Genomic DNA, 24,013 nt, shown 5'->3' on the forward strand with positions numbered 1-24,013 from the left:
CTGGATGGACTGTTGTCTTTTTTCAACCTCACTAACTATGTAACTATGCAGATGTGTCCTGTGAGGTAGCCACCTCACGGCTGCATCCCTGCTACGAGCAGGGATGGGTCGTTCATAGTGCCAGGACGAACCACGGCTGAACGCTCGATGGCGGGCTGGGGGTCCATCTGACCCTCTGCCCTGGAGAACCAGGGCGGTCAGTCCAAATCCCAGCACCGCATGATCCATCTTCATCCGAAGATCCGACTAAAAACTAAAAGCTGACAAAATAAACAGCTAATAAAGTAAGAAAAAACTGACATTTTCAAAGAAAATCAAATAAAAGATAGTTAGGCTGAGACTGTAGCCCCAGCACAGGGAATCCTAACTACTCCTGACGCTAGGCAGAAAGAAACTGAGTTGGGAGTGGTCACTGCAGGGGGGTATTGACCAGATGGGACAGCCCCCATGGGTGTGTATATGCAAACGTTCTTTTGACTAAGTCTTTATGCCTAGCTACTCCTGCGGAGCGGAAGTCAATACCAACAGTGATGACTTAGAGGAGGCGGCGACTGTCGGTGGACGTAAGAGAAAAACTGATTTGCTGAACTGGTGCTTGAACTTTACTTTTTACACTCTAGTTAGCTCAAAAAGTCCTGGACTGTACTGAGACTTGACTCTTGACACTCTGGTTAGCTCAAAAGTCCTGTAAACAGCTCCCTCCAGCCCTTCACTGACTGAAGTAGCTCTTTGTAACTGCTTGAGCTGCTGCAACTCTCAACACTGTACACATTAACTCTTTAGGGCCCAACCGCTGGCGCCCCATTTACACTTCAGGGTCCTCTCACTAGGCATCCACTCTACACTTCAGGGTCAACACTGGCACCCCCTTTACCGCTAGCTGGCTCCTGGATCCCTTAGACCTTCATCGGAGTGGTCCCCTCTGCTAGGCAGACCACCCGGGGCAGTTTACAGTACTCACAAACTGGGAATGCTTTCCTGAAACTGGACCCCCCTCTGCTCCGTGGCACACCGGATCCTCTCTGCAGCTCAGCTCACTCCGTCCCCTCAGGCAAGCCGCCCAGGACACCCGATCCTGCTGACAGGAGGAGAGACAGCTGTACCCTCCCTCTTGGGACTCTGCTTCCCGCCAAAGACGATGTGTCATGCGCTCCCCTCAAACTTATACCCACTCCCAGAATCCTGTGCGAAAGAATCTGCCTTTCTGGGGTAGATACAGGCCTGAGTGTGCCATTGGCTGGGTTTCCTCCACTGCCCAATGAAAACCCTCTCATGGAGCACAGTGGGGAGTCTCCCCAGTCTCAACAGCTACACCTGGGAGACATGACAGCCCAGCTGAAAATCATGGCCCTGCTGTTAGGCAGCTAAGGCCCACTATACTTTGCCTAGCACCTACCCTGTAGGGTGCTAAATTACCATTTACTCCATTCCCCAATTTACTCTTCAGTGGTAAGTGACATATACACAAAAAAAGGCAAAAAAATTGAAGTGTGCAACCCTCTTTATTAAATATATCGGTCCAAACACAAGGACAAATGGTTGGCAGCTTACATCAGAAGTGCCTCAACCGGCACAGGCTTGAGTAGCAATTTGTTATATCCCACAAAGACTCACTACATCAGTCAGCTCCTGTCGTCCGGCTCGGCCGGCCAGCGTGCGTTCCACTAGGAGATCCGACATGTCGTCAATGGTTGCCAGACTTCAATGCATTTCGCCGATCAGTTGGCATTATCAGAAACATGGTTACCATATTTCCTAATGAAGCCAACTGAACGCTGAAATGCACTGAGGTCTGGCAACCACTGACATCATGTCTGGTCTCCTAGTGGAACGCACGCTGGCCGGCTGAGCCGAACGAGCGGAGCTGACTGAATTAGTGAGTCTTTGTGGGATATAACAATTTTACTCAAGTCTGTGCCAGTCGAGGAACTTCTGATGTGATCTTTTGTCCTTGTGTTAGGACCAATATAGTTGATAAACAGGGTTGCACTATTATTCAATTTTTTTTGTGCATATGTCACTTACCACTGAAGAGTATTTGGGGAGTGGAGTAAATGGTAATATTGTGAGAAGATACAGCTGGGGTGACCCCTTACTGATTAAGGCCTTATGGTCCTTTTGTACCTGGGAAGTTTTGTGAGCATATTTACTTGACACTTCACGTGGTGGAGCACATAGATGTTTTTTAACACGCATGTGTGAAGGTGGCTGGGATCACGTAGTGGAAAGGATTACATATTGAATTCTGATGTATTCACGGGTTTGAATATCACTATTGATTTGTATGTAACTTTTTATTATATCTAAAGCACCTTACTTTATATTTGTTTGCACTCAGTTTAATGTGATTTCACATTTAAAGGGGCAGCAGTTGGTGAATATTTTTAGGGTTGGCACCTTCAACAAATTTTATTGCATGCTTTTTATATTATCGTAAAGGGGAGGGTGGTCAGGATGGGGTGTGGAGATTTAACCTTAGAAGAGGTCTCTAATTTACCAATAGAATTATATTGAATACATTTAGTTTATTTCAGCAACTACCAGCAATGGTAAATTATAGGGAAAAACACACAATACAATTATACAAATCCTATCCGGTATAAATTTTACCTGTTTGTGACATTGTCTAGCAAGCTAAATAGTTCCTTCTCAGGTTCCATGCCTGGGTCAAGGCTAAGGGAATGTTTCACAATGTCCAATAATTGCATATTCCAGCGGAGATCAAGTGGGATGCAATTCTCATCTGACAAAAAAGAAAAAAATATATACTACTTTGCCAAACATTATGGGGTATTTTTTATAGAGCAGTGCATGTGATATTAACCTCCCTGGCAGTAATCCCAAGTGTGGATTGGGGCTCATTTTCAGTACACTACCCTTTAGTGATACTTACCTAGTCCCTGCGACCCCCCAATGATGGCATCCGTCTTCCAGGTTCCCTTACCTGCAAGCGCTGTGACGCAGGGGGGGAAGAACCCGGCGTGAATTTCAAAAAAATAAAACATGACACAGACACATTGCAATACATTGTAAACTGTTAGGATAATGTTACTGCGTGAAACCATTTCACTTCAGTTTTGTCCTTCGTGATTTGTCCAGTGCCCTGCCTGCACTTTTACTGTTCTTTCTCCCAAAAAGCGTTCATTTAGGTCAAAAGCGATTTTAGACCAGCTAGAAAACAGCGATAGTGAATTGGAATTACTTGAAGAATTGAGCGATAGTGATTTGTGAGGAAATTCGTCATCAGACACAAAGTAACGTCAGCGATGATTCTGCGTTCTGAGCTCTGCTATGTGCAAAATTAGTGCTCTATTGACTGTGGTACAGATCAGGCAGCGACCCCAAGATTGCCATTTGCTGGAGCACCTGGTATGAAAGTAGATGTTGGAACAAGACAACCCTTTGGAATACTTGCAATTATTTATGACCGATGAGTTTATTGAAAAAATAGTTACTGAAACAAACCGGTACAAAGAGCAAAAATTAGCTACTCTGTATCGGAAGTTTTCAAAAGCAGAAAGTGGGAACCAGTGACCTAAGAGGAGGTTCAGACGACCAGGTCGCCTCTTTATACACCTGAGCCACAGAAGTCTGATGGCAAAAAGCCTAAGAGGTACTCAGCGCTCTAGTAGAATGCACCCTCACAGGGAAAGGAGGAACCGGACCCTTCAATGAATAGGCCTGAATAATAATCGGTCTGATCCATTTTGGTATGGTTGCAGCAGACACAGCCGAACCCCTCAGGAAGGACAAACAGGGAATCAAACGTCCGAAAGGATTCCGTGGCCGACAGGTAAACCCTGATCGCCCGAACCACATCCAGCGAATGCAGGGCAAATTCTCTAGGATGTTGGGCTTGGCACAGAGCAAAGGCAACACAATATCCTCATTCAGGTGGAAAGCCGACAACACCTTGGGGAGAAAAGATTGGTTAGGTCTTACAACATCCTCATCTCTATGAACAACCAGATAAGGCGAACAGCAGGACAGAGCCACCAATTCAGACACCCTGCGAGCAGAGGTGATAGCTACCAGAAAGGCAACTTTTTGAGACAACAAAGGCAGAGAAATTTATATAATATTTTCAAAGGGAGGTCGTTGTAGAATGGACAAAACCAAGTTCAGATCCCACGGCGTTAAAGAGGACCTCCTTGGTGGAACTAGATGACGCACCCCTTGAACAAAGGTGCGAATCAAGGAGTAGTCACCAAGGGACGTTGGAAATAAATGGCTAAGGCCGACACCTGACCTTTAATCGTGCCTAGAGCCAAACGTTGCTCCACTCCTTTCTGCAAGCAAGCCAAGACCCTCGCCACCAAAAAGGAATGAGGATGCAACCTGTGAGACTTACACCAGGCAATATACATCTTCCAAGTACAATGATATTTTCCTGGAAGTAACCTTCCTAGCTCTCAACAAGGTAGGAATCACAGCATCAGAGAGACCTCTGTCTCTCAACACCAGGCCTTCAACCTCCAAGCCGATAAAGCCAGCGACTAAAGCTGGAAGCCGCCATGGATCAGCCGATAACGGCTCATGTGGATAGGACAGCCCCTAAAGGCATGCCTAGTTAAAGCTTTCACTGCCTAACTACTCCTGAAGAAGGCGCACATAATCCATTAGTGAAGAAACTTCAAGAGCTGTGTCTGTCAGAGGACGTAAGAGAAATCTTCAGTTCTTTTGCTCATTGAGCCATTGCTAAATCAGGGCTATTACGTAACAACCGACAACTTTTATACGTCTCCTGAACTTTATTCGTTTCTTCAGCAAAGCAAAACAGATGCCTATGGAACCGTTAGGGCTAACTGGCACGACATCCAGCCAATGTTTGGCAATAAGAAGCTGAAGACTAAAGAAATGGTTGCCTGGCAGAAAGACAAAATGATGGCACTGCAATAATGGCGTGATAAGAAAGATGTGTGCCTAATGAGTACAATTCATAATACCTTCACCGATATGGTACGCACGAAAAGTGGGAAAGAAATTGTGAAGCCACAAGAAGTGATAGACTAAAATAACACCATGGGAGGTGTCGACAGAGCCCACCAAGCAATGAAATTCAACTCAGCAATGAGGAAACAGAAAAGTAGTACTACAAGAAGCTCTTCAGACATCTTCTTGAGCAATGCCTACATTCTGCTCAAAAAAAAAAAAAAAAAAAGTGACAAGCCTGTGATTCATTCTGACTCCATTTGGAAAGTTGCCGAACGTATCATTGTGAACCACCAAACACAATCAATGGCTGTGAATAGAGCTGGATGTCATGCTGTTGCCGTTGTCAACCCGGAACCCGACTGGGCGTCACTTCATGGACTACATCCAACTGAGAAAAACTGGATTTTTGACTTCCCTTAAAATCCTTTTCTCGGAAGTTCATTGACAGACGCAGCTTCAAATCATCTTAGCCATTGGGTTATGCTCCTCCCTTAAGGAATAGGACACTAGACAGGAAAAAGCTTTCACCACGCCTATGAAAAAAAAAAAACCTTGCGGCTAAAAGAGGCCTCTCCGAAGATGCCAACACATCTATCTTGTAGAATTTTGTAAACGTGTGCACTGACCGCCAACTTGCCGCCTTGCAAACTTGCATCACTGACACATGATGGCGAAAAGCCCAAGAAGCACTCAGCGCTCTAGTAGAATGCACCTTCACCGAGAAAGGAGGAACCTGACCCTTCAGTGAATAAACCTGAAGCACTGTCTGCCTGATCCATCTGGGATATAGTTGCAGCAGACGCATCCAATCCTTTTCAAGGTCCTTGGGTAAGGACAAAGTCTGATTTCCTATTATGTAGCCGCCAGGTAAACTAATTGCCCGAGCCACAACCAAAGAATGCAAAGCAATTTCCTTTCAAATGCTTGGGCTTAGGACAGCCTGAAAGACAGCACAATGCCTTCACTCAAATGGAAATAAACCACCTTAGGAAGAAACAACTGATTAGGTCGAAGTACCACTTTATCTCTGTGGACCACCAGATAAGGTGAACGGCATGACAACGCCGCCAGTTAAGACACCCTGCGGGCAGAAGTGATAGCCACCAAAAAAGGCAACCTTCTGAGATAATGAAAACAGAGGAATCTCCCTAATGTTCTCAAAAGGAGGATTTTGAATAACCGATAACCCCAAATTCAGATTCCACGGAGATAACGGGGATCGCCTCGGAGGTGCTAAATGACGCACCCTCTGAATAAAACTGTTAATCAGGGAATGCGTAGCTAGAGAACGTTGGAAAAAACACAGGCAGAGCCGACACTTGGCCTTTGATAGTGCCCAAAGCCAAACGCAGTTCATCCCCTTTTTGAAGAAAAAACAAAACCCTAGCTACCGAAAATAAGCGAGGGTGCACTTTCAATGATTCACACCATGAAATGTACGATTTTTACGTATAATGATAGATCTTCCTGGAAGTTGACTTCCTGGCCTTCAACAGTGTAGGAATCACAGAATCAGAAAGACCTCTATCTTTCAATACCTGGCTTTTAACAGCCACACCGCTAAAGCCCGCAACTGTAAAGCAGGATAGATCGGCCATTGAGACAGCAGATCTTCTCTGAGAGAAAACCGCAAAGGAGCATCTGCGACCATCCTTACCAGGTCTGCATACCAAGACCTGCGAGGCCAGTCTGGGGCCACAAGAATGACCGGAATCCCTTCCACCACTATGCTGCGCAGCAGTTTCAGAAGGAGTTTCAGCGGAGGGAACGGACAGATCAGCCAGTACTGAACCCAAGGAGCCACCAATGCATCTGTGGCGTCGGCCAGAGTATCCCTTGACCTGGCCCCAAACCTCAACATTCTTGTTGAGTTGAGAACCAAACAGGTCGACATCGGTGTGTCCCCCACCGGACATACCGAAGGTTAAACACCTCAAGGTGCAGGGACCACTCCCCTGATCAAAAACCTGACGATTCAGGTAATCCGCCTGCCAGTTCTCCAACCCTGGGATGAGCTGGGACAAACTTATCTGCCCAATGCAAGAATCTTGGCCACCTCCCGGGCTGCCAAGACACTCTTGGTGTCCCTTTGATAATTGATGTACACCAGGGCCGTGGCATTTGTCCGATTGCATCCGGACCAGGCAACCTTCCAGACGAGCCGTCCAATGACTCAGATAAAGCTTTATCGATCTGAGCTCCAAGATATTTATCGGCAGCTTGGATTCTTCCACCTTCCAGGATCATCCCTCAGTGCAGTTTCCCAGCACTCCTCCCTAGCTTGACAGGCTGGTGTCCGTGGTAACCACCGTCCAATACAACGGCAGGAAGGACTTGCCTTGGCGAAGTGCTGATGAGTGAAGCCACCACAGAAAAGCAGACTTTGTGTTGCGACTCAACCGAATCAAAATATCCCAAGGATTTTGGATTCTTGTTCCATCTTACAAGAATCTCCTTTTGTAAGGAGGCTGATACCATCAGACCCAAGGCCTGCATGCAAATCTGCAGAGAGGACAGATTGATTGCCAACAACCAGATTGCACCCTGCAGATTTTGCCACTTGTCCGGGGGAAGAAAGACCCTCACAAAAGTGGAGTGCAGAATCAGGCCCAGATAACCTGGTCTCATTGAAGGAATCAGGGCAGATTTTTTTAAACTGATGTTCCAAGCAAACTCTGCAGTGTTCGGACAGTAACAGTCAAATCGTCCAACATGGTTGAGTGAGAGCCCGTCCTCAATAGGAGATTGTCCCGGTAACCCAGTACAGAAATCCCTCGTTGGCGCAGTAATGCCAACACCAAAGCCAGCACCTTGGCAAAACCCTGGGGGTGGAGACGCAAAGGTAATGCCGCAAACTGATAATGCTCCTCACCTATAGCAAAGTGGAGAAAACAGCGTAGATATGGATGTGTAGAAATGCGTCCTTGATATCTATGGAGGCCAAAAAGTCTCCCTGGTGCAGGGACACCACTACCGTGCGAATGTACTCTATTCGAAACCTCTGTACCCGCACCAAGCGATTCGAAGCCTTGAAGTCCAGGATTGGACGCACTTTGCCTTCCTTGCTGGGCACAGTAAACAGGTTTGAATAAAACCCTGTAAAACGTTCCTGAGAGGGAACCAGCACAATCCACCTTTGCGACAGCAGATCTTGTACCGCCTCTCGGAGATCCCTTAAACGGTCTGGAGATAGGCGCAGTTTGGACGGAAAGAACCTGTCCAACGGTCGAGACCGGAATTTAATCTTGTACCCTGATCGGATCAGTTTGTGAACCCATTTGTCCTGAAACAAGGAAGTCCAGGGTTTCGGAAAGAAGCGAAGATGTCCCCCCACCCCAGAATCGATTGAGGGCGCCCCTTCATGTAGACGAGAATTTGTCTGCAGATCCAGATTGGCCTGTCTTCGGTTTACCTGACCACGTCTTTTTGGAACTCCCAAAAGACCTTAATGGCTTTCCTTTCTCTTGCGACCCAGAGGTACGAAAAAGCCGCCTACTGTATGAGCAGTAAAATAAAGGCCCCAGTCTAGCAAGTGATGCCTTGTCCTTAGAGGATTGAGGGAAAAGAGTACTCTTCCCATCCGTAAGGACTTTGATCAACTCATCCAAGGAGGATCCAAGCAACCTGTCCTCAGTAAAGGGAAGGTCAGAAAGAGCCATTTTGAAAGCCTGGTCCGCAGACCAGCATTTTAGCCAAATCATGCGTCTAACAGCAATCCCCACCACAGGCACTCTGGCTACCAGTGGAGCCGCATCCAGCGACGCATCACATATATACAGAAGAGCTTGAGCCATTTGATCCAAGAGCTCAATCAGCCACGGGGAGAGTTGTTCCGTTTCCAGGACATCTTTTACTAACTTCACCCATTCAGGAACGGTCTGACACCAGGGTGGTCACAAAAATTGGTTTCAATGTTGAGCCCGCTAACACATGTATATGGTGGGACAGAGGCGGGGTCCATAAAGGCCGGGGATTCTTCCCCCGGGACCACAGTAGACTTATTCATTCCAGAAACAGGATGATCCACCTTTGGTGGCACGGTCCACCAAGTGGAGACGTTATCCGCAAAAGGATAACGTTTAAAATGTTTAGGCACCACAAACCTGCTTCATACGCCCCCGCTGTTCATTGACAATATTGTTAAAAAGTTCCAAACAGGGGGACACTTTGCCCAATTTCAGGGATTTACGGGTGCCAAAGGACACCTGCGTTCCTGACACTGTAGAATCATCCGCCATTTTTAGCCACTTTAGCCCCAGCTGCCGCAGTTGTACTGCGGGAGGCTGGCGCTCCCAGACAAAGTGCCGTAAATGTATGGCGCTCGCCTGGGTGGAGCTAGGGGGTGATAGCAAACCGCCGGAGGCGCGCCTCCGCTCGTCAGCTGGGGAGCCAGTGCGTGTGACCGGCAGCACCGATGGCCGCCAGCCACTCGAGATCACCCGCAGCTGAGAGAGAAGGACAGACGGATGATGTAAGCACAGCCGTCTGTCATTCTCCCTGAAGTGATCACAGAGGCTATGTGATCCTGCTATATAGGATCGCAAGTCTCTAATTACTTTACAAGCCACGCCCCTTGACAGTTAGAATCACGCCCCTAGGGACACATTTAACCCACTGATCACCAGTACTGTTAACACCTTCCCTGCCAGTGTCATTATAGTAACAGTGCATATTTTTAGCACTGATTACTGTATTAATGTCACTGGTACCCCCCAAAGTGTCAAAAATGTCAGTTAGGGTCCGATTTGTCTGCTGCAATGTCGCAGTCCCGCAAAAAAATAAAAAAAAAAAATAAATCGCAGAACGCCGCCATTACTAGTATAAAAATAAATAAATAAATAAAAAGGACAATAAATCGTTCCCGTAGTTAGTAAACGCAATAAGTTTTGCCCAAACCAATCGCTTATTGCGATTTTCTTTTTTTTTAACCAAAAATATGTAGCAGAAAACAAATTGGCCTAAAATATAAAAAAAAAATATTTTTACATTTTATTTTGAGAATTTCATATAAAAGAATGTGAAAAATATTTTTTCTAAAGTGTTGCTCTTTTTTTCTTATAGAGCAAAAAATAAAAATCGCACAGGTGATCAAAAACCACCAAAAGAAAGCTCGATTTGTGGAAAAAAGACGTAAATTTTGTTTGGGTACATCGTTGCACGACCATGCAATCCTCCGGTCTGAAAGTGGTTAAAGTTTCTAGCACTGAAACGAAGTGCTTCCACCAATGCGCTTTCCCACGCAGTGGCTGACAAGGACAGGTCCTCTTTGCCATCAGAATGCAATGACACAGTCACCAGGGTGGGGTGCGTCTGAGGCGGCCCCATCTGCCTCTGAATCTGAAGATACAACAGATGGAGGCGAAGGCAAAGGGCGCTTACGGCTAGTGTTACTTTTTAACACTAAATCCACTTTTGACACTAGGCTTTCCAAAACTGCTGTAAAAAATGACAGGGGCTGCGACCCAGAAGGTTCCACAGTCACACTGAGGGGATCTGTAGGTAAAATTTTGTGCTGGGACTCCATTTACACAAAAATTTAAAAAGATGTAGTGTCACTTTAAAAAAAGTGACAAAAACGCTATTGCACCGCTGCACTGGCGGTACAGCAAGTCCCAGCCTAACAGTCTGTTCGCAGTGTGGGTGAGGAAACCCATAAGAGACCCCAAAAAAGGTAACCAAACCGATCAGGAGGCTTGCAGGAGCAATCTGTACTACGGATAGACCGATATGTTTTTTTCAGGGCCGATGCTGATACTTTGGTCACATGTTAATTTTTGTTTAATGCTTAATAGCTGGGTGGCACCATGTGGTGGCTGGTACAGGGCCTGAGGGAGGGAGGGTGGCTGGCTGGCTCGCTGGTACAGGGGTCTGAGGGACTGAGGCTGGCTGGCTGGTTCGCTGGTACAGGGGGGGGCCTGTGGCTGGCTGGTACAGGAGGGGGGGCCTGTGGCTGGCTGGCTGGTACAGGGAGGGCCTGTGGCTGGCTGGCTGGTACAGGGAGGGCCTGTGGCTGGCTGGTTGGTACAGGGAGGGCCTGTGGCTGGCTGGCTGGTACAGGGAGGGCCTGTGGCTGGCTGGCTGGTACAGGGAGGGCCTGTGGCTGGCTGGCTGGTACAGGGAGGGCCTGTGGCTGGCTGGCTCGCTGGTACAGGGAGGGCCTGTGGCTGGCTGGCTCGCTGGTACAGGGGGCCTGTGGCTGGCTGGCTGGCTGGTACAGGGAGGGCCGCTGGCTGGCTGGTACAGGGAGGGCCTGTGGCTGGCTGGCTGGTACAGGGAGGGCCTGTGGCTGGCTGGCTGGTACAGGGAGGGCCTGTGGCTGGCTGGCTGGTACAGGGAGGGCCTGTGGCTGGCTGGCTGGTACAGGGAGGGCCTGTGGCTGGCTGGCTCGCTGGTACAGGGGGCCTGTGGCTGGCTGGCTCGCTGGTACAGGGGGCCTGTGGCTGGCTGGCTCGCTGGTACAGGGGGCCTGTGGCTGGCTGGCTCGCTGGTACAGGGGGCCTGTGGCTGGCTGGCTCGCTGGTACAGGGGGCCTGTGGCTGGCTGGCTCGCTGGTACAGGGGGCCTGTGGCTGGCTGGCTCGCTGGTACAGGGGGCCTGTGGCTGGCTGGCTCGCTGGTACAGGGGGCCTGTGGGCTGGCTGGCTCGCTGGTACAGGGGGCCTGTGGGCTGGCTGGCTCGCTGGTACAGGGGGCCTGTGGCTGGCTGGCTGGCTGGTACAGGGAGGGCCTGTGGCTGGCTGGCTGGTACAGGGAGGGCCTGTGGCTGGCTGGCTGGTACAGGGAGGGCCTGTGGCTGGCTGGCTGGTACAGGGAGGGCCTGTGGCTGGCTGGCTGGTACAGGGAGGGCCTGTGGCTGGCTGGCTCGCTGGTACAGGGGGCCTGTGGCTGGCTGGCTCGCTGGTACAAGGGGCCTGTGGCTGGCTGGCTCGCTGGTACAAGGGGCCTGTGGCTGGCTGGCTTGCTTGCTGGTACAGGGCCTGTGGCTGGCTGGCCTGCCTATGCTGTCCAGCACCGTGGACTACAAGAAAATGGCTGTCCCATGCATTCCTATGGGGAAGATTTAGAAAATGGCAGCCCATACATTACAATCAGGGATTCACACATTAATGCAGGGCAAGTCACAGCAAAATAGCGGCCCCCACGGTGCCCAATGCGGTCTCTAGAAACCCCAGGGGGGTCAGCAAACAAAAAGCATCAGGTGGTCCCCAGGAGGGGAGCCCACCAGAGAAAAGACCCCCGCAATATATCCGACTATTCCATGGAGGGGGCCCATGTCCACCTCGAGACTGCCAGAGAATTGGAGGGAGGGGACACTTACGCACCATAACACGGAATCAGGTGGGCGCCACTCCAAACAGACTACCTCACACCCGGGATGTGGGTGCTGCTAGCCAACGGGTATGCCGCGACTCAGGGCTCATCCCCATCCATCGGAGGTCTGTCGTGGTGAGGCCTAGTGCTGGATTAGAACTTACGCTCGCTGGCCAGGGTGGGAGACCATAAGGATCTAGAATATCCAGTCCGAAACCCAGCCGGCTGGGCTGTTGCTTGTAGTTCTCCAGGAACTCTACTTAAATAAATTACAAAAAAAGGTTCCCAAAAAATAACAGCTAAGACTAAAGTCCCAGCAGGGAACTAGGTCCTACTCCTAAACTAGGCAGAATAAAACTGAGGGCTGTAGCAGAGTGTGTGGGTTTATGCCTGCAGGGAGAGTGCCATAGGCGTGGTGAAAGCTTTTTCCTGCCTAGTGTCCTATTCCTGAAGGGAGGAGAATAACCCAATGGCTAAGTTTATATGAAGATGCATCTGTCAATGAATGATAGAGAAAAGTCAGCACCTACAAGGATGCGCGTGATTTGTTGCTCGAAGCGAGAGGACTGACGTCGCACTTTGTGCAGTCGCATGTTTCATAACTCTTTATACCCGGGATGGTTACTAAACCTATATGCAGTGTCTATATTACAGTGATAAGTAATATTGCACCCTCGTTTGGACAAATTCAGTGCAGCCTCATCAGCGCACATCAGTGCAGCCTCATCAGCGCACATCAGTGCAGCCTCATCAGCGCACATCAGTGCAGCCTCATCAGCGCACATCAGTGCAGCCTCATCAGCGCACATCAGTGCAGCCTCATCAGCGCACATCAGTGCAGCCTCATCAGCGCACATCAGTGCAGCCGCATCAGCGCACATCAGTGCAGCCGCATCAGCGCACATCAGTGCAGCCGCATCAGCGCACATCAGTGCAGCCTCATCAGCGCACATCAGTGCAGCCTCATCAGCGCACATCAGTGCAGCCTCATCAGCGCACATCAGTGCAGCCTCATCAGCGCACATCAGTGCAGCCTCATCAGCGCACATCAGTGCAGCCTCATCAGCGCACATCAGTGCAGCCTCATCAGCGCACATCAGTGAAGAAGACTACTGCTTTACAAATTTTTTTGACAAAAACTAAGAAAAACTTTTCACAATTTCAGGTCTTTTTTTAGCACAAAAAAAAAAAAAAGCGGTAATTAAAAACCACCAAAAGAAAGCGCTATTTGAAGAAAATTCTAAAAAATTGAATTTGGGTACAGTGTTGTATGACCACGCAATTGTAATTCAGAGGGTGACAGCACTGAAAGCTGAAAATTGGCCTGTGAAGGAAGGGGGTGAAAGTGCCTAATATTGAAGTGGCTAATATAAGTGCCAAATTAAAAGTTTTTGTTTGGACTAGAGTTTTTGTTTATGTACACATGCTATTAAACCACCTACCTAAAATGAACGTCTGAATGAGTTTCATCGCGCTGCTCATTTCCTTAGGGAGTGGACTGGAGTAAAATTTGCTCAAAGCATGTGCTCCAGCATCTATCTCGGTATGGATTTGATCTGTTAACATTTGAATTAAAGAAAATGAAAGTGTAAGTCATTTTACAATAATATTAACAGAAACACATTTGCAAGACACCAAACATGTAAAGAAAGGTCAAAACGCAAAAACGTACAGAACCACATTCAAATCATTACAAAAAAGAAAGTCGGCGAGACAAGGTACACAGCAGAAATTACATACCCATTTCTTCTGGAAGAATTTTTGCCAAGTGGCACAGCCAACGCATCCTTAGCATCCAGTCTACTGAGGTTGATTTCTCCAAAATGAGTTGGACAGACTGCTGAATAACCACAGGTTCATCCATCCACTGAGCTTCCAACTCTACATTGCTAAAATTAAGACTGTCTGTAGGATAGGATTGTCCAATCTTTTCAAGATCTTGCAAAGTAAGAGGGAAAATCCTGTACAGGGCCGAGGGGAGAAAAAAAAAAGGACATTTATTTAAACTAAAAAATTCACCGAATTACTATTACAGGAAAACCTAACCATTTTAAAATGGAATTCAAGGGGTTGAAAAAAAAAAAAATAAAACTATAAAAGCCGTTTTGACGTTTTCTGGGACTAGCTTAATATACTACATTATGTCTGGAGGATTGCTGGGGATGCTAATAAAACCTATTGCCGCACACCACTGTCGACTTTGGCTCCTATTATCAGTTTATAGTCAGCGAGTTCTGCAGCTCAGAATGATCGATTGGGGGGGAAATGTCACTCACTCTTCAATCCCCCAATCAGAAAAGGTCTTGTATTCTTTTTACAGAAAACAAGGCATTCTCCGAATAGAAAAAAAAGGAGATCCTGATGTATATCTTCCCCTCTCACTAACCATTTAGAGAAAGCCTTGCATTTTGTTAAAAAAAAAAAAAAAATGGAGGATGTTTTTTTTTCTGAACAGATAAACTGAAAAGCCAGAGACTCCCTATCATCACAGTTAGAGCAGCAACACTCACAGCAGCTAAGCCAGAAGATCAAAGCTGAAATGTGGAAGGCTAAGGAGGCGGCAGCTTAATAGTACTCACAACAATGCTGGGGGGGGTTTTGCACTCACTGACACCAACGTTAAGAGCAGTAGGGGAAAAAAAATGGCACACAGAAGCAAACTCATACTTAAGTCGCGACCGCAAATGTAAACACTGTTCAAACCACACACGCGAGTTATCGCTGCAATAGTTTGTGTTAGAGCAATAATTCTAGCATAAGGCCTTCTCGGTAACCCTAAACTGATATCCTGTAGAAATTTTTAAGGCATCGCCTATGTAGATTTTTGGGTACCCTAGTTTGTCGTCATTCCACGAGCGTGCGCAATTTTAAAGCGTGACAGGTTTGGTATCTATTTACTTAGCATAACATCTTTCACATTATACAAAAAAAATTGGGCTTACTTTACTGTTTTTTTTTTTTCCATTAAAGTGTTTTTCCAAAAAAATTGGATTTTTGTCTTACCGTAAAATCCTTTTCTCTGAAGTTCATTAACGGACGCATTCTCTGTTCTTCATAACAGTAGGATTATACTGCCCCCTACAGGAGTAGGACACTAGGCAGAAAAAAATTTCCGGCTAAGCCTATGGGGCAGTCCCAAGAGGTATACTCCCTCTCTCTGCTACAGGATGCCAGTTTTGTAACAAAGCAGTGTCAGAGAAAACAATACCAACCCAACTCAAAATAGAGGGGCGGGTACTGCGTCCGTCAATTAACTTCAGAGAAAAGGATTTTACGGTAAGACAATAACCCAATTTTCTCTATCGTTCATTGAGGGACGCAGTCTGTTCTTCATAACAATAGGGACGTCCCAAAAGCAGTGCCAAAAAAAAAAAAAAAAAAAGTGGGAACCGCAGAAAATAATTCCCCAAGGCTGAACCCATAGTCAACCAGGCAACAAAGGATTCATCAGAACAAGAGACCCACCTGAAAAAAACAAATTAAACACCCTCAGGGGGAACTAAAACACCCTCAAACGGCAGCCTGCAAAACTTTGCGGCCAAAGGAGGCATCTGCAGATGCCAGCACATCCACCTTTTAAAATGTCATAAAGGTATGGACAACCAGGTAGCCGCCTTGCAAACCTGAACCCCTGATGCCCGATGGCGAAAGGTCAAGGATGCACTAAGCGCCCAAGTAGAATGCGCCTTAACAAGGAAAGGAGGAACCTGACCCCTATTTTAATGAGCCTGCAAAACAGTCTGTCTGATCCATCTGGAAATAGTCGCAGCAGACGCAGGCAGCCCTTTCTTTGGTCCATCCCTGAGTAAAAAGAGCGAATCTGACTTTTGAAAAGACACAGTCGCCAAACACACCCTGATTGCCAGAACCACATCCAAAGTGTGCAATTCAAATTCCTTAGGATGTTTAGGCTTAGGACACAGGTAGGGAAGCACAATGTGCTCATTTAAGTGGAAACTGGAAACCACCTTCGGAAGGAGGGACAGATCTGGACGAAGCACCACTTTATCCCTGTGAACCACCAGATAGGGAGAATGGCAGGACAACGCCGCCAGTAACGACACCCTGCGCGCAGAAGAAATAGCCATCCAAGAATGCCACCTTCTGGGATAAGGTAAGCAGGGGAATCTCCCGAATATTTTCAAAGGGAGGTTTCTGGAAAACCGACAGCACCAAATTAAGGTCCCAAAGTGCCAACGGAGGTCGTACCGGCGGTGCCAAGTGTCCCACCCCGTGGATAAAGTTACGCACAAGGGAATGGGTGGCTAATCGCCTTTGGAAGAAAATTGCCAAGGCAAAAACCTGACCCTTGATAGTGAAGGCCAACTTTTGATCAACTCCCCGTTGAAAGAAAGCCAAGATCCGAGCAACCAAGAACGAGGGGGAACCGCAAGAGATTCACTCCACGCAATATATGACTTCCACATACAATGATAGATCTTTCCAGAAGTCGCTTTCCTCGCTTTAAGCAGAGTGTGTTTCACTGAAGCAGACAATTCCCTATCCTTCAGCACCTGGCTTTGAACAGCCAAGCCGTCAAAGCCAGCGACTAAAGCAGGATAGCAGATTGGCCCTTGAGATAGTACATCCTTCCTGAGAGGAAGTCTCAAAGGAACATCTGCGACTAACCTGACCAGGTCGGGGTATCAAGCTCGGCGAGGCCAGTCCGGAGCCACCAGAGAGACCCCCCAGACTCACCACCCGCATCAGAGATGCACCAGGAAGGCCCAGGATGTCTGTACAGCACGTGTCTGCAGCGATCTGCGATTAGAAGAAAACCTTCAGCACTAGGGAAAAAGGAGGGGCTCCACTGCCAAAAAAACGCCTCTAGTGACTCCAAAAACATGGCTGCCAATGATTTTCAATAGGGATCCAATGCAAAATGGCCACCGGGCTACACAAACATGGCGGCTGATCTTTTCCAGCACATGAGCTACAAGAAAATGGCAGCCCCGCACAGCCTGCGGAGCTTCTGGGGGCCCTCACGGGGAGCCTCCTGGATGAGATGGACAGGCTGGGGGGGGGGCCCTGGTAGTGACACCCCCCAACACGACTTAGTTGCTTGTAGATCTCACAGGAAAAAAAATACGGAGAAAATAAACTAGAAAAATAATTTTGCCAGGACCAGAGATCCCAGCATGGAACTAGGTCTCTACTCTAGACTAAGCAGAATAAAACTGACATCCTATAGAGAGAGGGCGTATACCTCCTGGGACTGCCCATAGGCGTAACCAGAACTTATGTTGTGCTTAGTGTCCTACTCCTGTAGGGGGCAGTATAACCCTACTGTTATGAAGAACAGAGACTGCATCCATCAATAAACTATAGAGAAAATGGAGTTTAAAAAGGTCGCTGAGCAAATACTGTGAAACAAAATATTGCAACGACCGCCAGCTTAATCTCTAGGGTCTCAGCTAAAAAAAAATATATAATGTTTGGGGGTTCTAAGTAATTTTCTAGAAAAATAATAAATATGTATTTTTAACTTGTAGGCAACAAAATGTCAGAAAAGGGTTTAGGCATGAAGTCCACGCTACTTCCATGAGAAAACTCACAAGAACCCTGACCCTGAGGTTCTTCAGTAAATTTCTTAGATGAGGATTCTACTGCGCCCCCTTCCATGGGAACATTCTAGTTGTCTTCTATGTCATCCTCCTATGATTCGGCTTCCATTAATAGGGAGGGGAAAGGCTTCTGCTTACGACGAGGCACTTCAAAGTATTCCGGAAAGCTGCTGCACCACAGCAGATGAGAAATCCTACCTTGTCCCAAAAGAACTGGGAGGAAAGTGCCCCAGAGGTAGTGGTGGTAACAGATAGGTGGATCAGAGCCACATGGAACACTGATCCCCAGGGGATATATACAGCACATTGGCACAAGGCGCTATGCGCAGGTTCCGCTCTACGTGAAAAAAGTAATTGGGACCCCTCACCTCTTACATTCCTTCCTCTCTGGCATCTGATATATGGGCTGCTGACACATATATACTGTAGGGACCTTTACTGGAAACAGCGATCTAAGTCAGCAGAGAGGGTACTGTGTCACTAAACACCAATGCGCAGGTTACCCAAGGAGATTTAACTCATTCCTATCCTGCTAGTGCCCCACAATGAAATATTGTGTGGCCCCTTTAATTTTTGCTGCAACCTTTAGTCACACACTAGAACTGCTCTGCTGCGACATGTAGTCCAACAGTGGTTGTCACTTTGCTGTGACCTGTAGTGCCACAGAAAAGTCACTTGCTCTGCTACAACCTCAGTCACATATTAAATCCACACTGCTGCCACACATGGATCCAACATGGTCACCACCGGTGCCCTATGCACCAAACATGACATCGCCTTGCATTACTGTGCATATGCGACCAGCAGGACTAGAGCGAATGCACGGATTGGAGAGGAAATCTTTGTCTTCTGCATTTTTGGTGCCCCGAGCATTCAAGACCACCCCTAGACTCAACTACTGCTATGTAGCACTCAGGGACGCCAAGGCAGCCATTTTAGTTAAAGTACATTAAGTAAACAAAGAAAGGTGTAAAAGGCCACAGACTTTTTCCCTATGTCCTTCCTGGGGAGGGGTGAGCTTGTGCACTAGAGATAAGTCAAAAGGTAACCAGAAGGACCTAACCCAGGGCATGCACCAGTCTATGCTGAAAGACTCTTTAGAGCAGTGGTTCTCAACTCTGGTCCTCAGGACCGACCAACAGGCCAGGTTTGCAAGATAACTAAATTACATTACAAAACCTCTTGTCATCGTCTATGAGGCCTACTAGATGTGATGTACTATTTACCCTTGCAATATGTCATGTAAATTCATCATGTATCATATGTGTGGTTATTCCATATATGCTTATTGAGGCATTGGGCTTCAATAATCTGTGCATACTGTTCCCCCCCCCCCCAATACTTTTGTTTTGGTTTACCCAATTTTAACCATTAACCACTTGCCGACCGCCGCACGACTATCTACGTGGGCGGTCAGCCCCTCACAGGCAAAGTGACGTAGGTCTACGTCGCTCGCCTGTGAGGGTTTAGGGAGCGAGCGCGCGCCGCCGGAGGCGCGCTCCCGCTCCCGCGTGGTCACGGACCCCCCCGCGCGCGTGACCGGCGGACCCGATCGCCGCCGGCCACTCTGCGATCGGCGGGGGAGAGGGAGAAAGTCAGGCAGCTTGTGTAAACAAGCTGCCTGTCATTCTCCTCTCTGTATGAGAGCTGATCACATGGATCTACTATGTAGATCCATTGATCACTCTGCATACAGTTGAAGCCCCAGCCAATCACAGTTAGAAGCACGCCCCTAGGGACACACACAGCCCCTCCCTCTCAAATAAAGTTAACCCCTTCACTACCAGTGTATTTTTACAGTAACAGTGCATATATATAGCACTGATTACTGTAGAAATGTCACTGGTAACCCCAAAAGTGTCAAAAATGTCAGTCAAGGGTCCGATCTGTCCGCCGCATTGTCGCAGTACCGCAAAAAAAATCGCAGATCGCCGCCATTACGCGTTAAAAAAAAAAACAACAAAAATGACAAAAATCTTTCCCTTTGTTAGTAAACGCAATAACTTTTGCGCAAACCAATCAAAATACGCTTTTTGCGATTTTTTTTACCAAACATAGGTAGCATAAAACAAATTGGCCGAAAATATTAAAAAATTTTGATTTTTACATTTATTTTTGGGGGAATTTCATATAAAAAAAAGGGAAAAATATTGCTATTTTTGCAAAATTTACGCTCTTTTTTTGTTTATAGCGCGTGATCAAAAAATCGCACAGGTGATCAAATACCGCCAAAAGAAAGCTCTGTTTGTGGGAAAAAAAGGACGCCAAATTCGTTTAGGTACAGCGTCGCACGACCGCGCAATTGTCCGTTAAAGTCACGCAGTGCCGAATCGCAAAATACCCCCTGGTCAGGAAGGGGGTAAAATCTTCCGGGGCTTAAGTGGTTAATAAAATATCCATTTTTTAATTATCAGTGCCTATAAAGTCCAAAATTCTTTTTTTCTTTGCAATTCTTCTAAAATTACATTACAGGTGATCTCATTTGCTGCTCAGTGATTGCAGTATTCTAGTCTGCATCTCCCCAAGGTAATATGTACTTAAAATCTGGCCTGCTCGTGGGTCTCGAGGAGCGGAGTTGAGAACCACTGCTTTAGGAGGTCCATTCTTCATCCACCATAGCGGACAGTACCACAGAGGCCTTCAGTGACTTGACTCCCCCAATGGGAATCACTACTCTGGACCTGTATGGCCTGCTACCGGTCCACAAGCCAACCGGTTCACAAGCCAATCTATCATTGCGCAGGGTCCAGCTGTGACCAGCAACATTACAATGTCCCTGTGTCTCCAAGTGGGGTCCAGGTACCATTCCATAGGAAAATGGATCTCAAAAAAGCTAGTCTCCTAATCACAGATGGAACCATTAAGATTCTGGCTACATTCTTAGTCACCTCTAAACCACATTCATAGTCAGATTTTTTACACAGATACATACTTCACACATTATGCTGGAAAAATACCAAGGCACTAGACTAAAATAAAAACACCATATATGTACCCTAAAACAGAACTTAAAGGAGCATTAATGCCCTACCCTTGCTCCGCACTGCCAAATTTTAAAAAGTGTGAGCATGCAAAGGAGCACCAAAACTCCCTTTCAGGCATTTGGGAGCTGGCAGAGACCCATGGCAAGATCTGTGTGGCTTTCACATCCAAATAAAAAGATATTTCACTTGAACTTAATAAACTCTTAACAATTGATGCGCTTGATTTGCTGCACTTACACACACATGATCACTCACAAACTTGAATAGTACTTTCACAAAAGAAAATGCATTATACTTTTTACCTGTTGTTTTGTATACAGTGTCGGTTCAACACATAAAGAAGAACTTGTCCATCCCTTAGAATAGAAGACAACTGAGAATCTTCAGCAGAAAGAAGAGCAGAAGGCACTTTGTTGGGCCACAGACCGGCAAACAACAAACAACTTTTGTCTGTAGGTGCAAGACTACAAGCATGTCTCTTAACAATTTCTTGCACCTGCTACAAAACAAGAACATAAGCAGATTTACTGAAATGCTTTATTTCTAAATGAAATGGTTAGTAAATTATTTCAACTATACAAAGAACACACAAAGGCACGTCTTAACCCTCCTCTTGTGTTAGGGTCAAAACTGACCCGTTTTCAGGTTTTGAATGTCTACAAGTATCACATAAATATGTTTATTGCATCAAGATTTTTTTACTTTGTCAGGAACCTCTATTTAAACAATGTAATAGAAAAATAATCCTTTTCACTAAATTATAAAATATTGTGGTGAAAATTAAGACGTTCATGGTGTTAGGGTCAATTCTGACCCAGTTATAATATAGGATTTTAGGACACTAATAAGTGCCAAAACTGAAATCATAAACACTCTCTCTGCTTAGTAACAGTGACAGCCAATCCCCTCTCAACCCTGTGAGCTGTAGTTAGGGAGGGGCCTATCTCTTTTGCTGCTTGTCTGCTTCTCTAAATAAAGTGAAGAAACATAGGACAAATTCATTTCAGAGTTGCTGACTTTATTTTACCATTTTTTAAATTTGACAATGAGAGGTATGCTATCAAAAGAAAGGTCTAGGGGTCACACCAAAAATATTAAAACCAATCTTTTCAAGGATAAAGAAGCCTAACAAGGTAACCAAGAGGTAAGAAACAAATTTGATGATAAATAATTATTCAGAGGGTATTTTATGGCTGATTTAAAACACGGGTCAAAACTGACCCTAACATCATGGATAGTAACGGAATTCTAACATAAGAGGAGGGTTAATGAGGGTATGGCAAGCCCTAGAAAGTTGCATTTTGGGTAGATGAGCCAAATCTTTATGTCCTTCAGACTAAATGGTTAAATAAATTGATATGTATTTTTTATTTCACAGTGCTAGGATTTTGCCATATTAACATCAACCTCTATTAATCTATGCAAGTGAAAAGGCTCACCTTCTGAGCTAAGAGAGAGCGCTGCGAGTAAATGAACACCTCATTACAGGATCTTTGGAAAGCTTGTTCCAACCCAAGGCCTCTTTGCAGCTGTTGGGATATCAGAGCAGCAGCATGGAGCAGGTAAGACAGAGAGCTGCAAGGGGAACCTGGAAACACAAAGCGGCACAGTAGAAATTCAGGTTAAGCACAAAAAAATTTTTGGAAAATTCAAGACAAATTTCCTAAAACATTTTCTAAATCACCATCACAATGAACAGCGGGTACTGTACATACAAAAAAATAAGATGAGGAAAAACAGCTATATATATATATATATATATATATATATATATATATATATATATATATATATATATATATATATATATATATATATATATATATATATACTTTTTCCTTGGATGTAGTAGTAAATAAGGCAGCAAAAAATGAAGATCTAACTTGAGATTTTTGACTTACCGAAAACATCATTTCTCTGATGTTCGACAGACACAGCTCCTGATTTTCTTAACCATTGTGTTATACTGCCACCTACAGGAGGAGGTCACTAGGCAGAAAAAAAAAGTCTGGCTATGCCTACAGGAAGTTCCTCTCTGCTATAGATACTCCATTTTGTTACAGTGTTAGAAGAAATACAACTCCACATAGGGTTGGGTGCTGTGTCCCGTCAATGAACATCAGAGAAATGAATTTTATGGTATATGTCAAAAAATATTGTTTTTGTAAGAACTTATCGTAAAATTCTTTTCTCTGAGTCCTCTGACAGACGCAGCCACTTCATAGTTTCCTCGAAAATGGGTAATGCGCCACCTACAGGAGTTGACTAGGCAGTAAAACTTTAGAAAAACATTTCACTAGACACACCCTTAGGGGCTGTCCCCTCAGACATTACCCCAGACACATCCAGCTTACTAATCAGTTTTGAAGCAAGCAGTGAAGGAAAAAAGGCAACCAACCCCAAATAGAGGGGCGGGGGCTGAGTCTGTCAGAGGACACAGAGAAAATAATTTCAAGGTAAGTTCTTACAAAAATTCTATTTTTCCTTATGTCCTCTGACAGACGCAGCCACTTAGTTTCCTCACAAATGGCATGTCCCAAAGCAGTGTAGGCATGAGGGGTTAGAAGAAACGCAACCAACTAAATGGAAACATTTAAGGCCATCAAGGCCAGAAAAAAACATAGCCAACAGGACAACAGAAGCTCAACCAACAGGAACTAACCCCAAAATGAAAATTCACCTCAGGAAAAAAAACCCAAATCTCTTCAGCAAACAGCAGCCTGCAAAACCTTGCGGCCAAAAGAAGCATCCGAGGACGCCAACACATCTACTTTGTAGAATTTAGTGAACGTGTGCACAGTCGACCAAGTTGCTGCCTTGCAAACTTGTATTACTGACGCCCGATGGGGAACGGCCAAGGAGGCACTCAGCACCCTAGAAGAATGTGCCTTCACAGGGAAAGGTGAAACCTGACCCTTAAGTGAATACGCCTGTACCACTGTCTGCCTGATCCATCTGGATATGGTCGCAGCAGATGCAGCCAATCCCTTCCGAGGTCCTACCCTGAGGACAAAAGGAGAGTGTTTTCCTGAAAGACTCAGTAACCGCCAGGCAAACCCTAATTGCCCGAACCACAACCAAAGAATGCAAGGCAATCTCCTTGGGATGCTTGGGCCTAGGACAGAGTGAAGGCAGCAAAACGTCTTCATTCAAAATAAATCAGAAGCCAACTTAGGAAGAAATGACTGATTGGGTCGAAGTACCACTTAATCTCTGTGGA

General features: G+C 46.2%; 1 protein-coding gene across 2 annotated transcripts in view; it reads right to left on the reverse strand.

Moving 5' to 3' along the window:
• MDN1 (midasin AAA ATPase 1) overlaps positions 1 to 24,013 on the reverse strand; it is a 902,759-nt gene that overhangs the window by 425,881 nt on the left and 452,865 nt on the right. For both annotated transcript variants that reach the window (XM_082250237.1, XM_082250236.1), the window contains exons 47-51: positions 22,233 to 22,381; positions 21,096 to 21,292; positions 13,986 to 14,206; positions 13,688 to 13,801; positions 2,611 to 2,743 (exon numbers count right to left, since the gene is read on the reverse strand). In XM_082250237.1, coding sequence (XP_082106363.1) covers positions 2,611 to 2,743; positions 13,688 to 13,801; positions 13,986 to 14,206; positions 21,096 to 21,292; positions 22,233 to 22,381 — 814 coding nt within the window. The remainder of the gene's footprint in view (positions 1 to 2,610; positions 2,744 to 13,687; positions 13,802 to 13,985; positions 14,207 to 21,095; positions 21,293 to 22,232; positions 22,382 to 24,013) is intronic.

The sequence above is a fragment of the Pelophylax lessonae genome (assembly GCF_965119305.1).
Source record: "Pelophylax lessonae genome assembly, chromosome: 3".
NCBI classification, from domain to species: Eukaryota; Metazoa; Chordata; class Amphibia; order Anura; family Ranidae; genus Pelophylax; species Pelophylax lessonae.